This window comes from Gymnoscopelus microlampas, assembly GCF_963454915.1.
Source record: "Gymnoscopelus microlampas genome assembly, chromosome: 14".
Taxonomy (NCBI): Eukaryota; Metazoa; Chordata; class Actinopteri; order Myctophiformes; family Myctophidae; genus Gymnoscopelus; species Gymnoscopelus microlampas.
Genome location: NC_139951.1, coordinates 27168573 through 27187486, shown reverse-complemented (window position 1 = coordinate 27187486; position 18914 = coordinate 27168573). Strand labels below are relative to the sequence as shown.

Here is an 18914-nt window from a genome sequence, read left to right as displayed (position 1 = left end):
ACCACATGTCGCCAACACTGTCGCCACGGCGGGCGGCCTGAATTTACGTTTCGCGTAGGCCACCTGGCATGCCTCACTACACCGTTCCCACCTCGCAACATAATTAATTCTACTCACCAAATGTCGGACACAACGGAAGTGGAAGCAGCTTCGTACCGTTTACCGTGCGCACGACCTCATCACCACAACAGCGGGCAGCCGCTGCGGGTTTTTTTTCCTTTTTTTCCAAACTTTTTTTTTGGTCACCATTTTCTCCAGGCACCATTTCTGGTGTAACGTCGGGTGTTTCTTTTCACCAGCCAATCACCTTTCACGTTGCCACGTCCGTTGCCACGTCGCGCTGACGTACGCTAAACAAGCGCTGCCGTGCGCACAATGCAAACGAGCCCAAAGGCGCGCAAAAATAAGCCGACCATTGCTTAGACACAAAGTCAGACCTGGCAACGCAGCCTAGGCCAATCATGTGTGAGAGATCTACAAGCTATGGGGCAGAGACGCCACCGTATCTTAGCAACAACTACAGCGCTCACTCTCATTGGTCCTGTCACGCTAAGAGCAGTCTCCAGACAATGGCATCGCAGACAGCTTGCTGTTACTGCTGTAGCCATCACAGGCAGTTGCAGCACGACGGACAGGGCGCTGTGATAGCTGCCATGTCGCTAACGCTAATCTGGTTGTCATGCCTGCAGCGGCTGTGCAATCACTTTGTCAACAATGCACGTTCGTGTGGTGAATGTCTATATTGCTGCTCAGTTCGTCCATTGTACATGGTGTATGTTTGTGTGTGTCTTCTGGAGAACTATGTCGCTCCACAGCAACTACAGTAACTAACGTAATGGCAGGACCGCCACGTGCAACGCATGTTAGGCTGCATTATGGTCATGTAGTAATTTCAGATAATTTCGCTCCGATTACAGCAGTGTTTATCAACCCTTTCACGCCCCCCCCCCCCCCCCCCCCCACAAATACACGTACTTGATCTGGGACCCCCCCATTCTGTTTGACTCCGTTCCACAAGTAAATATTGTGAAAATAGCCGATCTACAAGCTCGAAACGCCTCACATTGAGAGGCTTTGTAAGCTTGGAGATCGGCTATTTTCTACATGATTGCCTCTTTCTTACATTCTTTGCCAATGTGCCCCATGTTTTCATAGCATAGTTTATTGACTACTTCTGTTGCAGAAATGGCCATTTCCTTTACTTTCGGTTTTTTATTGTCTCCGCCAGGCCGAAAGGCATGGCGCAAGACTATGTTTCACCCCCTGTCCGTCCGTCTGTGATAGCTAATCTCTCACATCGTTGACTTGATCGCAGCAAAATAACAGCCCCATGTGGAGAGTCAGTGAGAGCTGGATAAACGACGTAAAATGTGTCAAAAGGAGTCTGTACGGCTGTCGATAAATGAACACATGACGTCAGTGGGAGAGGAGATATTGTGTCTTTTGGACAAACAGCAGCGTGGTGCTGATGTTTGTTGTGTCAAGCAGCTTAATGTCAGAGTGTTTGTGTTGGAGCGCCTCAGTGCGGCTGCAGAGTTCATGTGCAACCTCTTCCACAGAGACACAGAGACACTAGAAACTCTGCTGGGGAAAAAAAACACTGCTGGGCATTGACTTTCCTATGGACATTGATCTACACACTGCAGGTATATCTGCTACACACACAACATCAAACTACACACTGCAGGTATGATGCAGCGTTTGCATTACAGCCAGCATGCCAGCGTAGTTCCCATATGGTTTCAAGGTGGGCTAAACCATATGGACCCCATGTCAGCAATGTCAGCAGCATCCACTTCAGTCCCAACTGCGATGCCCATGCAGGCTATAAGTAGCTTCTACCTGGCCCTTAGGTGGGCCCCAACTAGCCATGTTTATGTGGGACCAAGGCGGGTCCTAACTGCGTTTGCCCATGCAGGCTTTAACTGGGTTCTACCTGGGCCCTAGGTGTACCCTAACCAACCACAGTGCAGTGCCCATCGCTCCAATTGTTGTGATGTCAGGGCTCTCAATACTGCACATTGGTGGAGGAGGAGGGGCCGCAGGGCGACCGCACACATCGCTGAACCAATGGTAGCCCACGGATGTTTCCTCTGTGGATTTACAATCTGCCCCTCTATGCCACATATCATCCGCACTACAGGGTCTTCACTGACCGAGCCACGGCCCCACTCACCCTCATGACGCTACGCCACTTAAACGTGCGGCAGCATGCGCTGGGTTGCCAGGTTTGCACAGCCTGCGCCAGAAACAAGCAACCACCTTCATGAAAAAAAAAAAAACACCGAAATGGTCCGCAATGTTCCAGGGGTGTCCCCACGCGTCCCAACACTCCACAGGGGGTCAGTGGACCATCAGGGGGTCCGCGGACCCCCTGAAACATAACAAATATTATTTCTTCAAATTTTTTCCTTTTTCAAAAAAAATTTTCCACAGTTTCACTCCGGCGATTTGGGTCCCCCAATATACACACGGCCACGCTGGGCCCCGTGCGCGGCTGGGGTTGAGGGGGGCGTAGCCCCCCGAAACTCTAGTATTACTATAAATATACAGTGTTATAAGCAGATTGCAATGCATTATGCAAGTATAATCCATGGGATGTACAGCAAGTGTTACCAAAAAGGCAAATCGATTTAGGAAGTTCCAATGTACGTCTTAATTTGATACGAGTTGTGATATTGTACTGCAAAAAGAATATTTGTGAGGTATTCCCATGGGTTGTCTCATTTCTCTGGGCACCTGCAGGTTCGAGAGAGGCTTCGCGTGGCCCTCGAGAGGGTAACTCTGTTGGAGGATCAACTACAAACGTCTTCTCAAGAGGTAAAGTCCAGTCTGGAAACTCTGCCCTTTTTGAATGTTTGAAGCACAGTACATTCAACTTGACTCAGAGCAATGACAGAACGTTGATCCTATTGTCTGCTTGTCTATTTTGTCTCCGTCTTTCCCAGGTAATCTCTTTAAGAGACCAAATTAAAAGACGTCAACAAGGGTTGGACGGCGGGAAAGATGTAAGGGAGGGTTTTATGCATGTTGGTTCCAGTGTTTTTGTGTGTGTGTGTGTGTGTGTGTGTGTGTGTGTGTGTGTGTGTGTGTGTGTGTGTGTGTGTGTGTGTGTGTGTGTGTGTGTGTGTGTGTGTTTTAGCGCCAGAACAGTCAGTAGAGTAGTACTATAAATGTATGGGTATCATGGTGTTTTGTTGTGCTGTTTCAATAGAGCTTACCATACCTTGCCGAAATCTCATTCATATTCACTCGCAACCTCAACTGGTTCTAATTGATTCCTCTGTTGCTCTTATTTGTTTGTTTCCAATACGCTGCTGTAAAGCAGCGCCTTCCCAATGGCCCGTCGTCTGCCCTGGACGATGGCGAGCTCGACAGACAGAGAGAAGGAGAAATAGAGCGACAAAGAGCTGAGCTCGCCCAGCTGAAAGAGAGACTGGCTCTCATGTGCCGGCAGGTGAGTGAGTGTGTGATTGAGTGAGTGAGTGAGTGCATGTGTGCGTTCGTGTGTGCGTTTGTGAGTATGTGTACTCTACTTATAGTAGTACACATGCTTGTATACTGTATATACAATTACCTTCAGAAAGGCTGTGCATGCATTTCGTAACCTCTTTGCACAGTGTGCCAGTACAGTTTTGATAATTAAATCATTAATTAATACATAATAACACGACTTACTGTAGTAGTGCTGGGCTAAACCAGAAGTGAAGGAGCTCCAACAGCACAGTAGGGGCATTTAACAAGGAGAGTCCAGGCTGGAGGAAGCTGTGTCCCCTCCTCCCTCTTGTGGCTAATTAGAATAATGCAACTGTTTTGGCAAGCCTCATTATGTAGTGCATTCTGATCACTGTCTGACATACACAGTTAAAGTTTAGTCATTTACCAATTATTATGTAATGAATTCAAACTGAATAGACGGTGAATGATTGCGAACTATCTGCAGTACCTACCTTTTTTATTTGGCTTACACAAATTCAACATTTAATAGGCAAAGGATTCAAATGAAGGAATGAAGTCATGCTCATGAATGCTACTAATATCCTCATGAATGTTTTACACTCCTCATACCCTTATTCAGACCCCCCTGCTCAGCATATTGGGTTTTTGGTGATCTTGAAGAGTTCCCATTCACCCATAAATATGAATATTCTGATTAGCCATTTCCAAAGTGCAGCCATTTCCAAAGTGCACATTTAGGATTTAGCAGTGAGTAATGACAGCTCTGTCTGTGTCGTCTTGTGCTGTCGTGTCAGGTTGGGGAAATAGAGGAACAGCTTGCTGCCGCCAGGAGGGAGGTGACGAAGTCAGAGGAGGCCAATCAAAAGCTCCAGAGGGACGTAAAAGAGGTCTGTTGGGCCAATCTGTTCCTTCCTGGCCGAGGCCCTCAGCTCTCTGGACTACATTGTCTATTAGAACATAACATGCATCTACTTGAAAAGCACCAATGGAAAATATGTTGTTTTGTTCTTGGTTTGAGAAATTAAATAAGAAAAGGTGACACAACGTTGAGCCCTGTTTGAGCTGTTGTTAAATATAACATGACACTATTACCTCACAAGGCAGAACATGCCACCCCACTACCAGATACGTATCCATCAGTTACAGTGTAACATGATATGTTATGAGAGCATAGTTGCGTGTCCAATGATACATTATGAACTTGTTTATCTCTATGCGTCATCACAAACGATTCTCTCTCCTTCAGGCCCTGTGCCAAAGAGAGGATATGGAGGAAAGGATTACCACGCTAGAACGCAGGTAACCTGATCCTGTCTCGCTGCGTTCAGAATAATATCGCAATTGTAAAGATCTATTCTTACCCATGGTGATTTCTCTCACCCACAGTGTGTGAGACATGTATCATAATGCATATGGCTGAGGTAATGTTGGCTTGAAACATGTTGTGAAGGCGTAATGCCCCTTTAAGCTGTCACCGGCTTTTTCATCTGGTGACGTCCGTGCTGACGTTTCTAATTTATAATTAGTGTTTCAACTCTCCTGGAAAATCTGGAAAAAGCGATAGAATTTTGTAATGACATGATTGCTCACGTCTAACGCAAGTGTGAATCTTTTTAATGAAATAGAGTGGGAACCCTGAATAATTAGCGTTGCTCTGTGCCATTTTACATACTGTAACTTTTTGCAAACTAAAAAGTAAAGGGATGCTTTAATTGGGAAACTGGATCCTTGGCACAGTGTTTGAAGAATGACAGCACAACCTCCCTCCCACCACCACAATGTAGAGAAAAATCCTCTTTACCGTTGGTTTACTTTTCTTCAAAACACTGTTTTTCTTTTCGTAGGTTCATTTACTTTTCTTCAAAACACTGTTTTTCTTTTCGTAGGTTCATTTACTTTTCTTCAAAACACTGTTTTTATTTAATTTTTTTGAAGAGTTGAGTTTTTCGAAACGTACGTTTCATTTGCCTATCGCCAAATATATGCTCTGTCGTATGATGTGTCGCGTGCCGAAAATAGCAGATTTACATGCTCACAATGCGTTGACATCATTGTGAGCTTGTAAATCGGCTATTCTTGGCGGGCGACACCGCCGCACGTCGAAGTGTAAATCAGGGTTCAGCCCTCTGCTGCAGTATTCACACCCATTCCTTCACCTCCTTAATGTACCAGACCAGCTCTGTCAGTCACACAAAATCATGGATTATCTTAGCCTGACCCAGCACTACAACGCTAATCTCACACTGTACCATGGTGGTGTACGCAGGTACCTGAGCGCCCAGAGGGAGGCGACGTCTCTCCATGACATCAAAGACAAGCTGGAGAACGAACTGGCCAGCAAAGAGTCTCTGCACAGACAGGTGGGGAACAGCTAAAATCACATACCCGGTCTGGTTGTATTGGTATTGCTCTGATGTTTGTGCCTGCATGAGCATAGGGCATAAGGCTTCCATTGTGCCTGAGAGCCCTATAAAAAGAATATTGCCACTGAGAAGGGCATTCATTATTAACTATGAATTAACACATTGATTATTGTAATGCCTTTATAGTGGGGGTGAGCATCAAAGTTGTGTTTTACCTCCTTGTGTCCAGAGTGAAGAGAAGAACCGGCTGCTCCAGGAGCGCCTGGACGACGCCAAACAGAAGCTCCAGCAGACCCTCCAGAGGGCCGAGACGCTGCCCGAGATCGAGGCCCAACTCGCACAGAGAGTAGCTGCCCTCAACAAGGTACTGCTTGGATTGCCGCTAGAACGCAGGTAATACGGATAAAGTAGTGTCAAGACTACACATTTTGTGATTCTCTCTTATTTAGGCGGAAGAGCGCCATGGAAACTTTGAGGAGCGGCTGCGGCAGATGGAGGCTCAACAAGAAGAGAAGAACCAGGAATTACAGAGGGTAATGGCGCTTATCTCTCTGTCTCTACCTGTATTTTGGCATTTTGGTCAAAATGTACGTCTGGGCGACATTTAAAATACTCGCCCACCACCAGCAGAGACGTAGGTTCACTTTTCAACAGCAGTGCCCCAGGCCTGTCTGGGTGCCTTGACGAACACAATTGGCAGTGTGTGTGTGTGTGTGTCCTCATTGCCGCATTAGCGACCCCAACGTTGTGTGAAATCACTGTTGAGGAAGGAGGCCACATCGCAAAAAAGTGCTGGCTCAGGCCAACATTATACGCAAAAAAAATTATTGGTGCCATACATCAGCTGGCTCTCTGTTTGTGTGTACTCTGTAATAGCGTGAACCTCCGCGTGTTTTACACTCTCCCGGTAAAACTCCTTACTGTCTGGTGAAAAGAGGATCAGGGATCCCATCTTTTTGTTTCTCTTTATATTTCTCTGCCCTGAATCTGCCCCTCTGTCGTATTTTTTAATGCAGGCAAGGCAGAGGGAAAAGATGAATGACGAACACAACAAACGCCTCTCAGATACAGTAGACAAACTCCTGTCAGAGTCCAATGAGAGACTGCAGCTCCATCTCAAAGAGAGAATGGCGGCCCTGGAGGAGAAGGTAATGAGATATATCTCGTCAGTGCTTTGGTTCTCATATAAAGGTCTGTCAACTACATCAGCAAAAGGTACATTGCATATTCATTCTTCCCCTTCTGGCACTGTAGAACGCTCTGTCAGAGGAACTGTCCAATATGAAGAAAATCCAGGATGATCTTCTTGCAAACAAGGTATTTCCATTTTCACTTATTTAATTGCTTGTTTTTATTTAGCATTTACTCATTTTAAATTGTCACAAGCTGAGACTTTTAACAGCAGTATCCTGCCTCAAGTCACACGTGCACGAACATGTGACACTTGCTAATTAGCAATTCTATTTTATTCCAACATTGCAATGCAATCTACTGTAATCCAAGGCTGGAAAAAACAATTGCCAGTGTTTCATGCATATTGATTAGGGCTGTCACGATTACAAATTTGAGTTGACGATTAATTCTCACTCAAATAATTGCGATTAGTGATTTAATTGTGTGTTTGGCCATTGAACATTGGAACATTATGAAGCCTTTTAGGCCTCGTAATAAAACATTGCACAGGGCAGATATGACAAATAACTGAACTATTCAAAGACATTGACATATTTGATCATTTATACATGTAAAAAAAAAAGTAGAAATAGCACAGATCTACAAGCTTACAACGTGATCTGCTACAAGCTTACAACGCGTCACAAAGTGACGCGTTGCAAGCTTGTAGATCTGCTATTTCTGCTTTTTTTTAATTTTTGAAAATGTGTGAAAATATTTCAACATGGAAACGATTATGACGATTATGCAAAAATAATTGCGAATATCTCAAATAATTGCAATTAGACGAGTATGTAATAATTGTGACAGGCCTAATATTGAAGTCACGATGACAATGAGAATTGCTTTGATTTAGACAATTCCCACAATTCTCAATTTTGTATTAATTTCAAGCAAACAAAAGATGTGCTGTTTCAGAGTAATCAGTCATTTTCCTTTGACCTCTCCTTCCCATCATTGTCCTGTAGGACCAGCTTCTGGCTGAGCTGGAGCGCATTCAACTGGAGCTGGACCAGCTGAGAGGCCGGCCTGGCTCCTCCTCCTATTCCAGGTTAGTCACAATGGACCTTCAAGGGTATTTATTTATATATCTAACTATATAAATGGCGAGCAACTTCCGCGCCCTCGGTGGTGACACCCCACAGCTCTGTGATCGACTAAACACAACACCGTCAGACCACATGTCGCCAACACTGTCGCCACGGCGGGCGGCCTGAATTTACGTTTCGCGTAGGCCACCTGGCATGCCTCACTACACCGTTCCCACCTCGCAACATAATTAATTCTACTCACCAAATGTCGGACACAACGGAAGTGGAAGCAGCTTCGTACCGTTTACCGTGCGCACGACCTCATCACCACAACAGCGGGCAGCCGCTGCGGGTTTTTTTTCCTTTTTTTCCAAACTTTTTTTTTGGTCACCATTTTCTCCAGGCACCATTTCTGGTGTAACGTCGGGTGTTTCTTTTCACCAGCCAATCACCTTTCACGTTGCCACGTCCGTTGCCACGTCGCGCTGACGTACGCTAAACAAGCGCTGCCGTGCGCACAATGCAAACGAGCCCAAAGGCGCGCAAAAATAAGCCGACCATTGCTTAGACACAAAGTCAGACCTGGCAACGCAGCCTAGGCCAATCATGTGTGAGAGATCTACAAGCTATGGGGCAGAGACGCCACCGTATCTTAGCAACAACTACAGCGCTCACTCTCATTGGTCCTGTCACGCTAAGAGCAGTCTCCAGACAATGGCATCGCAGACAGCTTGCTGTTACTGCTGTAGCCATCACAGGCAGTTGCAGCACGACGGACAGGGCGCTGTGATAGCTGCCATGTCGCTAACGCTAATCTGGTTGTCATGCCTGCAGCGGCTGTGCAATCACTTTGTCAACAATGCACGTTCGTGTGGTGAATGTCTATATTGCTGCTCAGTTCGTCCATTGTACATGGTGTATGTTTGTGTGTGTCTTCTGGAGAACTATGTCGCTCCACAGCAACTACAGTAACTAACGTAATGGCAGGACCGCCACGTGCAACGCATGTTAGGCTGCATTATGGTCATGTAGTAATTTCAGATAATTTCGCTCCGATTACAGCAGTGTTTATCAACCCTTTCACGCCCCCCCCCCCCCCCCCCCCCCACAAATACACGTACTTGATCTGGGACCCCCCCATTCTGTTTGACTCCGTTCCACAAGTAAATATTGTGAAAATAGCCGATCTACAAGCTCGAAACGCCTCACATTGAGAGGCTTTGTAAGCTTGGAGATCGGCTATTTTCTACATGATTGCCTCTTTCTTACATTCTTTGCCAATGTGCCCCATGTTTTCATAGCATAGTTTATTGACTACTTCTGTTGCAGAAATGGCCATTTCCTTTACTTTCGGTTTTTTATTGTCTCCGCCAGGCCGAAAGGCATGGCGCAAGACTATGTTTCACCCCCTGTCCGTCCGTCTGTGATAGCTAATCTCTCACATCGTTGACTTGATCGCAGCAAAATAACAGCCCCATGTGGAGAGTCAGTGAGAGCTGGATAAACGACGTAAAATGTGTCAAAAGGAGTCTGTACGGCTGTCGATAAATGAACACATGACGTCAGTGGGAGAGGAGATATTGTGTCTTTTGGACAAACAGCAGCGTGGTGCTGATGTTTGTTGTGTCAAGCAGCTTAATGTCAGAGTGTTTGTGTTGGAGCGCCTCAGTGCGGCTGCAGAGTTCATGTGCAACCTCTTCCACAGAGACACAGAGACACTAGAAACTCTGCTGGGGAAAAAAAACACTGCTGGGCATTGACTTTCCTATGGACATTGATCTACACACTGCAGGTATATCTGCTACACACACAACATCAAACTACACACTGCAGGTATGATGCAGCGTTTGCATTACAGCCAGCATGCCAGCGTAGTTCCCATATGGTTTCAAGGTGGGCTAAACCATATGGACCCCATGTCAGCAATGTCAGCAGCATCCACTTCAGTCCCAACTGCGATGCCCATGCAGGCTATAAGTAGCTTCTACCTGGCCCTTAGGTGGGCCCCAACTAGCCATGTTTATGTGGGACCAAGGCGGGTCCTAACTGCGTTTGCCCATGCAGGCTTTAACTGGGTTCTACCTGGGCCCTAGGTGTACCCTAACCAACCACAGTGCAGTGCCCATCGCTCCAATTGTTGTGATGTCAGGGCTCTCAATACTGCACATTGGTGGAGGAGGAGGGGCCGCAGGGCGACCGCACACATCGCTGAACCAATGGTAGCCCACGGATGTTTCCTCTGTGGATTTACAATCTGCCCCTCTATGCCACATATCATCCGCACTACAGGGTCTTCACTGACCGAGCCACGGCCCCACTCACCCTCATGACGCTACGCCACTTAAACGTGCGGCAGCATGCGCTGGGTTGCCAGGTTTGCACAGCCTGCGCCAGAAACAAGCAACCACCTTCATGAAAAAAAAAAAAACACCGAAATGGTCCGCAATGTTCCAGGGGTGTCCCCACGCGTCCCAACACTCCACAGGGGGTCAGTGGACCATCAGGGGGTCCGCGGACCCCCTGAAACATAACAAATATTATTTCTTCAAATTTTTTCCTTTTTCAAAAAAAATTTTCCACAGTTTCACTCCGGCGATTTGGGTCCCCCAATATACACACGGCCACGCTGGGCCCCGTGCGCGGCTGGGGTTGAGGGGGGCGTAGCCCCCCGAAACTCTAGTTCCACATAAAGGACTAAATAAACATTCTAAACTGTCCCAGGGGAGATTTAATGCACACCCCTGCTCCACGGCGCGCGCTCAGACTAGCTGACCTTTGTTTACCCCCCAATTCCCCCTTAAACCTCGAGTTCTCTTGTGATGTACTTCTACTACGAAAACAGAGGAGTTATTTATGTGATGCCTGGAGGAGGAGTGTGGTGTGTTTTATAAAGAAACATGCACATGATCTGTCATCTGAACGCATATATTGTTACGCTGTTTACCGTGGGACCTTGTAGCTAGTATTTTTTACACCCGTTCCTAAGGGTACTTTGTCATTTTCAAGAACTGTTCCATAACACATTGTTTCTCAAATTTGGGTATACGGAGATACTACACGGTGTACATGAGAGAAAATGTATTTTACTGTTATTTTTTATGATAACACATTGACAAACTTTGTGCGAACTCGCTGATCTGTGAAGTGTTCAACAAAATAAGATCAAAAACTTGACTAGCCCAATTATTATATACTTATTTACTTAAAGTAGTAGTTCACCCAAAACAAAACATATTTTCTATCAATTACACACCCTATGAAGGCTTGAATTCATGGAGATTTTTTTGTTTTTGTTGCATTCCTAAGCCAATAATTTGATGACCGGCGGAGTCTCTGGTAGGAGACTTGCAGAGTCTCCTACCAAAGACATACAAGCATCTTTCCGCCGGTCATCAAATGATTGGCTCAGGAATGCAACAAAAACTAAAGAATCTCCATGAATTCAAGGCTTCATGAGGTGTGTAATTGATAGAATTTCTTTTGGGGTGAATTACTCCTTTAATATACTTATTTGCTGTTATGCTGTTTTATTTTTAAAACATTTAAATGATTTTTTTTGTTATGGCCACAATACATCTGTTCAGGAGACACTAAAACTCTTTCACTCCGTTGCTTATTTGTAATGTTATATTATTAAAAAGGTAGCTTATCATTCATTTTTTCTAAGAAATCAGGGAAAAGGGGGTATACTTGGATTCAGAAACCAGGGGAAAAGGGGGGTACTGAAGCCAAGACATTTTTTTTTTGAGAACCACTGCCATAACAAATGAATTCTGGATCTCACCAAACCTCCATAGGGCGGGCAGCGTGAGCTCACTTCCATCCACCCTTTTTCGAAGATCTCTTCCAGGGAGCGCCTCGGAGCTGCGGTACCCCCAGGGTGGCGGCTCACTCCCGTCCGGCTACAGCAACTCCACTAGTGGGGTGGTGGTCAGGCGGGCACACCGCGGCCGGTGGGGGGCCCCTCGGGACGACGGCAACAAGGTGCGGGATCTCATGTTATTATGATGGGGATGATGATGATCAGTGGTGGAAGAAGTACACTAAAAGTATCAATACTACAATGCAGTAATACTCTGTTACAAGTACAAGTCTTGTATTCAAAATGTACTTGAGTAAAAGTACAAAAGTATTGACATCAAAGTGTACTTAAAGTACCAAAAGTAAAAGCACTCATTATGCAGAAATATTCCATTTCACGTTTTCAAAATGTATACAATCATTTGAAAATAGCCGACCTACAAGCTCACAACACGTCGCGATCGGCTATTTTCAAATAGCCGAAGTCTAAATAGGGCTGAAGTGGTTAATGTATGTTTTGTAGTAATATTTTAAATCTACAAAGTAACTAGTAACTAAAGTTTTCCAATCATTGTAGTGGAGTAAAATTACTATATTTGCCTCTGAGTAGAAGTAAAAGTATTGAAAATTGGAAATACTCCAGTAAAGTAAAAAAATACCTCAAAATTAAGTACAGTGCTTGAGTAAATGTACTTAGTCTTAGTTACTTCACAGTTCACACCACTGATAATGATTAATCCTGAATTCATTCCTCTCATCTCCTCACCTCTCTCCTCCCCTTGCCTCTCGTCTCCTCATGTCCTCGTGTCTTTTCCTCATTCCCTGTGTGTTCATTCCCTGTCCTTCCAGTATGGCGAGTGGGACAGTGGCAACATGATGGGCCCCGGGTTCGACGGGGAGGGAGGCTGCTCTGACGACGAGGACGACAGAGAGACCCTGTTCGGCTCTGAGCTGCTGTCCCCCAGCGGGCAGACGGACGTACAGACCTTGGCCATCATGCTGCAGGAGCAGCTGGAGGCCATCAACAAGGAGATCAAGTAAGTGCTACTGTTCTGCTCCTCACCAGTGTTGATTTCGTCGACTAAAACTGACGAAAAATGTTCGCCGACTACCTTTTTTCACTGACGAAAACTAAATAAAAATAAATAAAAACTAAGCTATGATGACTAAAACTAAGAAATATATTGACATTTTCGTCAACAAATAAAAACTAGACTAAAATGTTGGGGAGGGACTAGTGGAGAAGAGATCCAGTAGAACTAAGACAAGTCATTTTATGTTTGGTAAAAATGTGCTCAGGTGTTGCGCTCTAAAACTAAATCAAAATTTGCTGTCAAAAACAACACTGCTCCTCACAGACAAGTGCAGTTAGGGCTGCACGGTTATGACCAAAGTGATTATCACAATTCTTTTTGATCAATATTGCGATCACGATCATTCATCACCATTATTCATTAGCCAGTGGTGGGGTATAGCCTTGTAGAAAGAGGGATAGACGGACAGTGGACGGATGGAAGACTGAATACAGCGCTTCTGAGTCAGTCCTTCCACATTCACATTGATAAATATATCATCGCTGTGGATGCGTGCGGGAATCTCCCTCATTATCAGTGCTAAAGTTGTGGCAATCAATTGAATAATCATAATCCCCGCAATCTGCATGAAATTGAAATTCAGGCCCTGAAGGTAGCAGTTTAGGGAGCGCTTGACTCGTATCGCAGTGGAGCGTTCGATGGGCACAGCACTCAGTTTTAAATGTCAATAATCGGACGATCATGTTCATTTAATTGGGGGAAGACTTTTTTGAATATCTTTTTCTTTTTCTTGTCTCTCCTCCCCTCTCCCCTCAGGCTGATACAGGAGGAGAAGGAAAGCACGGAGCTGAGGGCGGAGGAGATCGAGAGTCGGGTCAGCAGCGTGGCCCTGGACGTGTCTCTTCCCCCCTCCTCGCTGGGCGGAGGTCGAGACAGCATGGGACGGGGGTACATGACCCCCTCACTCACATCCTCCACCTTGGCTTCCCCTTCCCCGCCCAGCTCTGGACATTCCACTCCTCGCCTACCGCACTCCCCCGCCAGGGAGTGTGACAGACAGGTACCGACCTAAATGCTCTCAGAACTGAGAGCAGGTGTTTTACAGTAGTTTACATGCTCAATACAGTTATCAATGACAATCCAAGAGGAGGTGTTTTTCAAGACACAGGCTGTGATGTGATCTGATGTTGATACAACCTGTATTATAATAATATAATAATATCACTGGGTTATATAATATCACCCTGATTTACGTACCTAGAATACATGCTACATGATGATGGACACAACATGCACAATGACTGTACAAGTCTCAAAATACTCATAAGGTCTCAAGGTAAGGTAAAGACTTTGGCTATATTGAATATGATTATTTGTTAACCACATGAACCCTAGCGTCCCTATACTATACAACAATGTATTAATGTTAAATGTTAACGCCTCACAAAGGCTAAGTTTCACTAAGGAACAGCACTGGAGCACACAGGCTGTTGAAGCCTTTTTATCGCAAGTGGAGACTCCATCACAGTTCAAATACTGTCGACTGGAGGAGGGTGTCTGTTGCAAGACCCGAAACACCCAGTGACTCCAGGAAACAACACTGATGATGTGTCCAAGTTTGTGCATCAGTAGATGTTTTGTAAATTGAAATACTCTGGGAGTACCAGTGACAACCAATGACAACCTGGAACAGACTGGGTGACGACCACGAAGAGTGTGGTGACATCTGGAGAGGCAGAGGACGGCCGAAGGGACAGCGACCCGGGGTGGAGAGGGTTGGCAGCCCAAACCACTTCTTCTGTGAGGAAGAACCCAAAAGCCAGAGACTGCGGTAAAACCTGCAAGGAGGGTTTAAAACTCCATCATGGCAGAATGAGATGTTTGCTGCCCAGCGGCAACGACGACACAACGCACAGAAGTCACTTCTGGTCAGACGCAGGAAGAGCCAGGCCCGGAGGCAACCCACAGTGCTCTGAGCCTCCTAGTGTCGCCAACACCCGCCGCTAACAGCTCACCTGCCACCCTAAGCCCCCAAGAGACAGTGGGGGCAGTTGCATGCCACTTGGACACAGGCCGAGGTCTGATCAGCCTCGGTCGGGTCGCCTGGAGGAGGATGTCTGTTGCAAGACCCGAAACACCCAGTGACTCCAGGAAACAACACTGATGATGTGTCCCAAGTTTGTGCATCAGCAGATGTTTTGTTAAATGTCAGGTGGGACTGGGGCTGCATGCTTATGCTAACAACATTTATTTTTTTCCTCCTAAATGTAGAATAACAAAGAGGGCGAAGAATGCAGAGCACTAGCCCTGATTGACCCCAACCAGCCCGCTGTTCCTCGTGCCCTGCGATTGGACAGAATGACCCACACTCACCCAGGGGCGGGGCTTGATGATCACCGTGAATTCCGCAGGTATTGTCATTGCACTTGATAGGCTCACAAAAGAAACTATGAAGTGAATAAATAATCGGATAGGCTCACAAAAGAACCTTTAAGAATTGGTTTAATTTGCTTTTTATCTGTCTGTTCAGTATGTCCACTGATGGAGCAATCACTGCTAGCCAGGATTCCCTCCACAAAGCCAGCAAGAAGAAAAGTATTAAGTCATCCATTGGTCGGCTCTTTGGGAAGAAGGAAAAGGGAAGAATCGGTGGGCCTGGACGCGAATCTTCATCACTGGGTCAGTGAATAGACTCATACATGTATTATGTTGTATTGCACGGTGTGTTGGCGTTAAGCTACTTAATACTACACTGGTTTGTACAATGCACAGGTTCACACTTGGTATTGCTTCAGTGACTTCCCTGTCATTCAATGAGTCTTCTGGAAGACTCATTGAATGACAATGACTCATTTGCACTCTTGAATAAACAGGGCTCATATTCTGGACAACTCTCTCACTACATTTGTAAATTTTCCAGCATCCACACCATCTGATGACCTGGGTTCAGCTGACCCCCTGGGCCTGGCCAAACTCGGGACTGGAACAGTGGAGAAAGATCGCCGCAGCAAGAAGAAGTAAGTCATCCCTTTACACATCCAACATTCATTTTAGAACATTTACAATGTGTGTTAGAATTGCATGCTCTCGCTACCCTCTCTGTCGCCATGTGTGTCTATTCTGATCATTCTCCAAATTCCATCTCAGGCACGACTTGTTAGAGGAAGCCTGCCGTCAGGGACTGCCCTTCGCCTCATGGGACGGCCCGACCGTGGTCACATGGCTTGAGGTAGAGTGTCAGCCAATCATTTCCAGTAATTATATGGTTCAATTTGGGGTCATTTATCGCAACCTAATTGAATCATGTTCTATGTGTCTTTCTGTGTTGTGTCAGCTGTGGGTGGGGATGCCAGCGTGGTACGTGGCAGCATGCCGTGCCAATGTGAAAAGCGGTGCCATCATGGCCAACCTGTCCGACACAGAGATCCAGAGGGAGATAGGCATCAGCAACCCTCTCCACAGGCTGAAGCTCCGCCTGGCCATCCAGGAGATGGTGTCCCTCACTAGCCCCTCCGCACCCGCAAGCACTCGCTCAGTAAGACTCAGCATCACATGTACATGTATACACACAATGACATGCAAACACAAATTATATGTTCTCTACAGCAGGCCACGGATTTTCAAAGTGGGTGCTGAGGCCCCAAAGGGGGGAGCGCCAGGGGGGCTATTTGGAAAGAAGAAGAAAAAATATATTAAACATCTAAATTCAATTCATAAGATTATTGTGCCAGTTTAAACACTTTCACCATGGGTCCCTATTCTGGGCCTGTCCTTACGATTTCAATCATTCTTTTTCAAACATTTTCAGAAATGTTCTAAAATAGATCTATACGCTCACAACACGTCACGGTGAGTTTTGAGCTTCTAGATCCGCTGTTCTATTTTTGGAGCGTGGGAGTCGGGGATGTGCCATTTCGCAATAGGGGTGCCACAGCCAAAATAGCTATTGCTATTTGGCTATTGCTACAGTATTTGGGGTTCTTGGCATCGAAAAGTTTGAGATCCACTGCAGTAAGCTACGATATGAACACTTACTGTAAAAACAGGCTAAAACAAAAGTAAGCACAGTTTATAATCAACGTTTTTGATATACAGCAGATGCACAAAATGAACATGCAATATGAACAAACATATGAAGAAAGCACTATTTATGGTGTACATAAAAAAATACCTTATGCATAGTTAACTCTTTCTCTTACAGAGTGATATATAGCAGCCAATTAACATGTATTTAAAACGTGGTAGGCTACTCAAGTACATCGTTTTATCATTGTGATAAGACTCTTACAGACTGGATTCTTTATATTTGAGAGAAATGAACTACGTGTGATATGTGTGTGTTACCTGAATGGACCTAAATTGCGTTTTGATAATGAACTTCATTTGTTTTTCATCATTGCAGTCAACCAGTAACATCTGGATGACACACGCTGAGATGGAATCCCTCGCTGCTGCCACCAAGCCAGTAAGTTTTGAAGTAACGTTTAGATCATTTACGCCTGTTCAAACCAACCTTATTCGTAGATAGTCATCACGGCACAACCCCCCTACGGTTCTCTGCTCTGCTAGCTGTAATGTATTTGATCATGATGAATTCATGATTTGGCATTTATTAATATTTAAGTGATGGATGAATATGCCGACATTGATGAACTGTTTTGTGTTTTGTTTTGTCTCTGATTAGGCATGTATGGCTTCACCACCCCCCTACTATTCCCTCAAAATCTGTTTTGATGTGGTGTTTCTCCAACTAATTTCTCACTCACTAACAACACTATTCCTCCTTATGCCTTTCCTCTTCTTCTCCCCGCCCTCCTCTGACCACCCATTTATGGTAAAACGCACACGCTCATCCTGGCAATCTTTCCCTCTTCCTTCCACCTCCTTCCCCTTTCTCTCTCTTTCCTCTTCGCCTCGACCCAAAGGAGCAGAAGGAGTTTAGCTGGGACCAGGTGAGTTGAGGTCATTGCACGACACAATGCTGCAGCCTGAATCTCTAGACAAGGGCAACCTAGAGGTGTGCATACTGTAGTTGAGCCGCCCAAATGCCAAACTTCAACGTCAATTTACACACCGTAATTATCTTGTGATGACATACAGGAAGTTGTGTAGAATATGTGTTTGGTTGTGTGGTGGGTCAAAATAGGTCATGATGTCACATGATCATGTTCATGTCTGAAATTGTCTGGTTTGGGTGATTAGTCACACACAGGTCACAGACAATAATTGATATCTAACTATATAAATGGCGAGCAACTTCCGCGCCCTCGGTGGTGACACCCCACAGCTCTGTGATCGACTAAACACAACACCGTCAGACCACATGTCGCCAACACTGTCGCCACGGCGGGCGGCCTGAATTTACGTTTCGCGTAGGCCACCTGGCATGCCTCACTACACCGTTCCCACCTCGCAACATAATTAATTCTACTCACCAAATGTCGGACACAACGGAAGTGGAAGCAGCTTCGTACCGTTTACCGTGCGCACGACCTCATCACCACAACAGCGGGCAGCCGCTGCGGGTTTTTTTCCTTTTTTTCCAAACTTTTTTTTTGGTCACCATTTTCTCCAGGCACCATTTCTGGTGTAACGTCGGGTGTTTCTTTTCACCAGCCAATCACCTTTCACGTTGCCACGTCCGTTGCCACGTCGCGCTGACGTACGCTAAACAAGCGCTGCCGTGCGCACAATGCAAACGAGCCCAAAGGCGCGCAAAAATAAGCCGACCATTGCTTAGACACAAAGTCAGACCTGGCAACGCAGCCTAGGCCAATCATGTGTGAGAGATCTACAAGCTATGGGGCAGAGACGCCACCGTATCTTAGCAACAACTACAGCGCTCACTCTCATTGGTCCTGTCACGCTAAGAGCAGTCTCCAGACAATGGCATCGCAGACAGCTTGCTGTTACTGCTGTAGCCATCACAGGCAGTTGCAGCACGACGGACAGGGCGCTGTGATAGCTGCCATGTCGCTAACGCTAATCTGGTTGTCATGCCTGCAGCGGCTGTGCAATCACTTTGTCAACAATGCACGTTCGTGTGGTGAATG

At 45.8% G+C, this 18914-nt stretch overlaps 1 protein-coding gene across 1 annotated transcript in view; it reads left to right on the top strand.

The window, feature by feature from the left end:
* The window catches only part of LOC311059923 (liprin-alpha-3-like), a gene marked incomplete at both ends in the record, with an annotated part of 44352 nt that overhangs the window by 18361 nt on the left and 7077 nt on the right, over window positions 1–18914 (top strand). The window contains 21 exons of the mRNA XM_084078042.1: window positions 2746–2820; window positions 2949–3008; window positions 3329–3457; window positions 4254–4346; window positions 4706–4758; window positions 5726–5819; window positions 6052–6186; window positions 6272–6355; window positions 6839–6970; window positions 7077–7139; window positions 7964–8046; window positions 11824–12010; window positions 12677–12864; window positions 13678–13921; window positions 15133–15272; window positions 15392–15540; window positions 15782–15878; window positions 16009–16090; window positions 16196–16396; window positions 17264–17326; window positions 17787–17813. Coding sequence (XP_083934168.1) covers window positions 2746–2820; window positions 2949–3008; window positions 3329–3457; window positions 4254–4346; window positions 4706–4758; window positions 5726–5819; window positions 6052–6186; window positions 6272–6355; window positions 6839–6970; window positions 7077–7139; window positions 7964–8046; window positions 11824–12010; window positions 12677–12864; window positions 13678–13921; window positions 15133–15272; window positions 15392–15540; window positions 15782–15878; window positions 16009–16090; window positions 16196–16396; window positions 17264–17326; window positions 17787–17813 — 2379 coding nt within the window. The remainder of the gene's footprint in view (window positions 1–2745; window positions 2821–2948; window positions 3009–3328; window positions 3458–4253; window positions 4347–4705; window positions 4759–5725; window positions 5820–6051; window positions 6187–6271; window positions 6356–6838; window positions 6971–7076; window positions 7140–7963; window positions 8047–11823; window positions 12011–12676; window positions 12865–13677; window positions 13922–15132; window positions 15273–15391; window positions 15541–15781; window positions 15879–16008; window positions 16091–16195; window positions 16397–17263; window positions 17327–17786; window positions 17814–18914) is intronic.